This window comes from Phoenix dactylifera, chromosome 11 (assembly GCF_051530095.1).
Source record: "Phoenix dactylifera cultivar Ajwa chromosome 11, Ajwa_hap1_PhDact_Kaust_v1.1, whole genome shotgun sequence".
Lineage (NCBI taxonomy): Eukaryota > Viridiplantae > Streptophyta > Magnoliopsida > Arecales > Arecaceae > Phoenix > Phoenix dactylifera.
The window spans coordinates 2,316,719-2,322,718 of record NC_143200.1 but is presented as its reverse complement, the minus strand read 5'-3'; the positions used below and the strand labels follow the sequence as shown (position 1 = coordinate 2,322,718).

Here is a 6,000-nt window from a genome sequence, read left to right as displayed (position 1 = left end):
GAGCTGTCCGGATAAGCCCCCCCACCGCCTAACTTTTCCTCTTTCCCCTTCTAGGGTTAGGGTTTCTTCGAGATATACGATCCTTGCGTCGCCAAACTCTTCTCGATCTCTTCTTCCCCGCTCGCCGATCATGGAGATGGAGTGCCTCACAGAGTTTCCCCACACTCATATGGATCGGCGCCCCAGGAAACGCCCGAGGTTGGGCTGGGACGTCGTGCAGACCCCAAAGGTATTGACTTTTCTTTCCGATTTTTGGTACTCCCTTTGTTTTGGCGTTTTCTTGTTCTAATCTGGTAGATCCATCGGAGTTTGTTCGGATTTACGGATTAGATCAGGTATGTTTCGGCTTGTTTATGTTTAGTTAATTTTTATTTTTGGATCTGAGATTTTGATCGACGTTGTTGGATTTGATGAGGATTCTTAACTATTTCTTATAGGACTCGTGAAAGCCTTGGATGTATTAAATTTTCACATGAAAGATACCGGCTTTATAAATTGAATTTATTTAATGGTTCTAGGGTTCGTCAGATCTGTGATACATCAGGTTATTATTGTAGTTTTGAATCAGTAATTTGGAACTTGACGATAGTTTCTTGAAAAAAGTTATTTTTTCGTCATAACTATTGAATTTATAGGATTGTTGAGATCGTCGTTTGATCTTATTTATCTCATAATATTATGATTTAGGCTTCAAGAACTTTGGTTCTCTAGTCTGTGGATTTTTTTTTTGATTTTTCGGTGATGTAGGAACCATGCAATATAATTATTTTTAATAAAATAAAATATTTTTTTATACCAAAAATAGAATAAAATAATTGATGGACTTGATACTAGTAATGTGATTGAATACTATGCGCGTAGAAAATTAGAAATCATATTTTGCTGTCTTTTGTAGACAAGTTTGCTCGCATGGATAAAGGCACCGATTTTGCCAATCTTGAACCTTTTAACTATGGCTATTGTAGTATTGATATAACTGGACAATAAGTAGTGTTGATATCACTTCTTTGTTCTTCAAACGATCATCTAGCTTGCTAATCTGCGGTCCTGATGCATGTATGGTATGATTCGTTTGGCCTCCATGATGGATCCGCTTTGGGATTACAGCCTAGCAAGCTAATTGATTATTTCTTATCCTTGTTTACCCTTTTAATCTGCTTATGTTAAGTAACTTCTATTGTGAACATGTTTATTGCTCAATTGGGATCCTCTGGAACACATTTTAAGGGAGGGAGTTTAGTCATGATTTTGTTTGATGAGTGGAAAAAAATGAATGGATGGCTATGTGTAGGCTCAGATAGGAATGTTATGTGGGCAAGAAGTTGGAGATGTGACCAGCTTGATATCTTGGAGGGCACCATCAGACCATACTTCTTCTTCTCTGTATTCGAAGGGAGTGGCTCGAAATGCTTCCCCTCCTCGGAGAGAAGATGATAAAGATGGGCATTACATGTTTGCGCTTGGAGAGAATTTGACCTCTCGCTGTAATTACACTTGACTACCACTGTAAATCTTATATATTCTATGGGCGGTTTGTCACTAGCAGTGTTGGCGGTTTGCTGCATTTCTTCTTCTTCCTGTTCCTTTTTTGGCATTTATGATCAAATTATCTATAGAAATATGTATGATATGGATGCATGAGTAGAGGATATAGTGGTATTGATTTGAACTATCTTTCCAATGTAAAGTGCATCATCTTTTTGTCCATTCTTTTTCCTTCTCATGGATTTATTCTTTTATTACATACATCTAATTTTATATCTAAAACAATTTAGTATCAATACTGTGGCTAGAGTATGCTTTTCGTGCTTGTACTCAGCTAGTTGCCAATGTATTTTTTTTTTATATAGCTAAAGGGCCTCTTTTTTATCTGTTGATTTTTCCTCTTTTTCTGAAAGTTTTGCAAAACTTTGCATTTGTTGATTTTGTTTCCCTTGATGTTTTTTTTCTCTGCTGTCATTTCTATGGCTTCTTGTTTTTGCATTTAGTAAGTTTTTTCCTTTAAAAACTTGGTTTTTGTATTTTTTTTTTAAATTTTAAAGCGTCCAAATCAAGGTTCGCTCTCTCGGTAGCGGACCGGTGTTGCACTAGCATAATATCGGTACAGTATGGTACATAATTTTTTTTAGCATACCGAGTGTCGGTACGGTACCAGTACCGAACTAGTATGGTATGGTACGCTTGGTACTGTCCGGTTTGGTATGGCATATTATGGTTAAAACTATGTTGATCTCTTCTCCGTCGTGATTTTGTTGCAACTGTAAACTTCAGAAATTTTTTCGTGTGTTTTCTGTGCATGGTTGCATGTTTTGCATGAATAATATGCTTTTATTTGCCATGTTTACACACATCTGACTCCAATCTTCTGCTTGTGCTTTGGTTGCAGATAAAATCTACAGCAAAATGGGTGAAGGTTAGTTCCTATGCTCCTAATAACCCTCAGCAATAAAATTTTTTTATTTGCTCCCCATATATTCTTTTTTCTAGATGGTTTTTTATGGTAACATCTGTTTTATTTTGTAGATGGTTTTGCTCCTGATAACATTCAGTAATAAAGTTTCATTATTTGCTCCCTTTATATTCTTTTTCCTAGATGGTTTTTTGATAGTAATATCTGTTTTCTTCCTGCATGGTTATGTTTCTCATCATTCCTTCATTGGTAATTTTATGGAGTATCCTAGCTGAGCTTTATTTATATTTAATTTCCTCTTAATAGCTTGTATTCTTATTTCAAATATGTCCTTTTGTTATGTGACAGGTACCTTTGGTCAGGTCTTGGAATGTTGGGATAGAGAAAAGAAAGAAATGGTAGCAATAAAAATTGTCCGTGCCATCAAGAAATATCGGGAGGCTGCAATGATAGAGATTGATGTGCTCCAACAGCTTGGCAGACATGATAGGGGTGGTACCCGGTGAGACATACTTTCGTCTATTTCTTTCCATGAAGGTCTTCTGTTGGTTTGTGTTTTGTTGGTATTTTAGTAGGTTTAAGGTTACATCTGTTTAAGTGGGTGTATTTTTGCAGTTGTGTGCAAATACGGAACTGGTTTGACTATCGTAACCATATTTGTATTGTAAGTATATGATGATCGATTTATGATAGCTTCCCCAATTTACCAAATATCTTTTGGGGTTAAAGTTGTCGGTGAATCTAAATGATTTCAACAGGTATTTGAGAAGCTTGGGCCAAGCTTATATGATTTTCTACGGAAAAATGGTTATCGCCCATTTCCCATTGATCTAGTTCGGGAGCTTGCCAGACAACTGTTGGAATCTGTTGCATGTGTGTAGACGGTTACTTTCACAAATTAAATATTTGCTTTACATTGATGGTTATTAGCTTCTGTATACTATTTAGTCTCCCTTCTTTAGCTTTTGGGTTCTTCTCTTGGCACTCTTTCTGGGTGTTGAATGATAGTTGGTTTTGTTCTTGCATTATATTTGGGTTCCTATTTTGTGTAATTCACTGGTTTGTTTTGTTCCTGCACATATTCTTCAGATCGTTTAGTGGTTTCCATGTGTTAAGAATACTTGTTTCCTTTGCCTCCTTGCAGTTATGCATGACTTAAACCTCATTCACACTGATTTGAAGCCCGAGAACATTCTTCTTGTTTCATCAGAGCACATCAAAGTGCCTGATGGTTCATGCTCCAAGAGATTGCCTAAGTCAAGTGCTATCAAGTTAATTGATTTTGGAAGCACTATTTATGATCACCATGATCATAGCTACATAGTATCAACAAGGCATTATAGGGCTCCTGAGGTTATTCTTGGTATGTACTTGTCATTTTGCTATCTTGATTTCTTATTTTCCCTATTTGCTCTATAAACGTGGCATTAATTTGATTTTGAAAATATTTCCAACAGGACTTGGATGGAGTTATCCATGTGATATATGGAGTGTAGGCTGTATTCTAGTGGAACTTTGCTCGGTATGCAAGGCTCTCTTTGTTATATTCTTCTCACCAGCAGTTCATTCTTGTTGGCATGAACAATTGATAATCTTTTTTTTTAAACAAAAAACTCTTGATGCTTTGTTGTAGGGTGAGGCACTTTTTCAGACCCACGAGAATTTCGAACATCTGGCCATGATGGAGAGAGTATTAGGTCCTCTGCCCCAGCATATGCTGAAAAGAGCTGAGTAAGTGTTTTGTAAATCTGCATGCTGTTAATCCATGTTGTTTCTGTATTCAGAATAAGCAGTCTCCTCTCTCTGATTCAACTCTACCTGTGTAATCGTGTGGCATTTCTTAATTGTTCTTCACTTTCAGCCGACATGCTGAGAAATATATCAAAAGATCTCGGTTGAATTGGCCGGAGGCTGCCACCTCGAGAGAGAGTATCAGAGCTGTTCAGAAGCTGCCTCGCCTTCAGGTATGGATTGCAAGGGTTGTTGAAACTTGAATGCTATCTTCAACTAATTAAATTAAAAAACCATTTACTGAGTTGCCTGTGACTGGTGAACATATTTTATAAGTTTTCTTTATCAATGTGGAGAAGGGTAGCTTACAGATTGAGTGTCCACAATTCTCCTTGTTGGATTGCCCTAGTCTGTAAGATCTGCTTGCGATTTAAATCGATGTGGGTTTTCATTTTGATTGCATAATTGAAAGAATGATAAGATATTTACTGTTTCTCGAATCGAATTCGCTGAATTAACATGGGATATCTTGGAGATCTTAACAGATCCGTACGTTTTGTGCTTATGAATGTAAAATTGATCTGCTCTCTTATCCAATTGTGGTTTTGTTTCCTGTGCAGAACTTGGTGATGCAGCATGTCGATCACTCGGCAGGCGATCTCATTGATCTCTTGCAAGGTCTCCTTAGGTACGAGCCCTCCGATAGACTGTCAGCTCATGAAGCCCTCAGGCACCCATTCTTTACGAGAGACTTTCATCGGAGGTCATAGACAGGTTTCTTGAGCCCTCGGGCGCCCATTTTTCCACCAAAGGGGAAAAAAAAAGAAAGAAAAATTCGGCGGATGGGATATTAACCTGCTTTCAAGGTACATACAGTCAAGTCTACTGTTTGCAGCTTCCGAGGGACTGGAAACTGGTATTGTTGGTGATCTAGGTGCAAGGGTTCTAGAGCTGTCAACCTAACTGATGTAACACCATACAAATGTAAATTTGGATGTTTGTTCTGTAGTTTTGTTAAAAAAAACTATGTGAAGTTTGAGGTGAACAACATTGTAGATTTTGAGGGTGAATATTTAATGTGTTCAAAACATGCTAGGCAGGCCTTTTAATGTGTGAATGTTTTAACTTGCTTAAGATGGCTGTTAAATGGATTGTGGCTTCTATCCTTCTGATCGTAGCGCTTTATCAAAGGCTTTGAACAGTTCATTTGTATGAAAAGATTCTTTAGTAAGAAGCAACTCTGGTGATTAAAGCTAGAATCTTTTGATTTTTTTTATTCAGTGTAGACAAAAAAAAATCTCCTCTTTAATTGTTCAACTACAATCATACGAACAAGAAGAGGGAAAATGAGGAGGCAGCCCATGTAGTAGTTATATATTTTTCTCTCTCTTTATGTATATATATTTGCAATATTTGAATGAAAGGTCTATAATATTGGATTCATATGGCCAGGACAGAGGTAAGGGTGGACTCACCATGGTAACTTACCTTGTTGGGGGCATCTTTAATTGCGGAGGTGCGCCTTCTCCATGGATTTGTGCCCCGGACCAAGCAGCAAATCCTTATCACGCCTCTGCAGATCCTACACCCACCGAGAGTAAGGACTTATAATGTGTGCAAGCAATTGGTTAACATACCTCCACTCTGCAAATGCTATGTGGTCGCTGAGAGTTTAACATTTATGGATTTTATAATGTGTGCAATTGTACAATCATGCAAAACTAACATGTTTGTTTGAAAATTTTAGAGCTAGCAATGTTTGCTGCAAACTTTTTAGATTGGGCCAAAGGAGGTGAACTTGTAGGTAGTTGTTATATTAATTGTTGCATCCAAATTTGTCGGCAATTTGATTTCGTCGA

The 6,000-nt window shown here is 37.4% G+C and overlaps 1 protein-coding gene across 3 annotated transcripts; it reads left to right on the top strand.

The window, feature by feature from the left end:
- LOC103712277 (serine/threonine-protein kinase AFC2-like) lies at positions 1 to 5,231 on the top strand. 3 transcript variants are annotated; one of them, XM_008798758.5, is made up of 11 exons: positions 1 to 229; positions 1,292 to 1,484; positions 2,387 to 2,413; positions 2,759 to 2,912; positions 3,026 to 3,074; positions 3,169 to 3,283; positions 3,555 to 3,773; positions 3,868 to 3,932; positions 4,044 to 4,141; positions 4,272 to 4,374; positions 4,762 to 5,231. In XM_008798758.5, the coding sequence occupies exons 1-11, from the start codon at positions 131 to 133 to the stop codon at positions 4,909 to 4,911; spliced, it is 1,272 nt and encodes a 423-aa protein (XP_008796980.3). In that variant the 5' UTR covers positions 1 to 130; the 3' UTR covers positions 4,912 to 5,231. The 3 variants fall into 3 exon arrangements, with proteins under 3 accessions (XP_008796980.3, XP_088562496.1, XP_008796986.3); XM_008798764.5 differs by lacking the exon at positions 1,292 to 1,484 and having other exon boundaries at positions 24 to 229; XM_088706370.2 differs by lacking the exons at positions 4,272 to 4,374; positions 4,762 to 5,231 and having other exon boundaries at positions 4,044 to 4,145.
- The last annotated feature ends 769 nt before the right edge of the window (positions 5,232 to 6,000 follow it).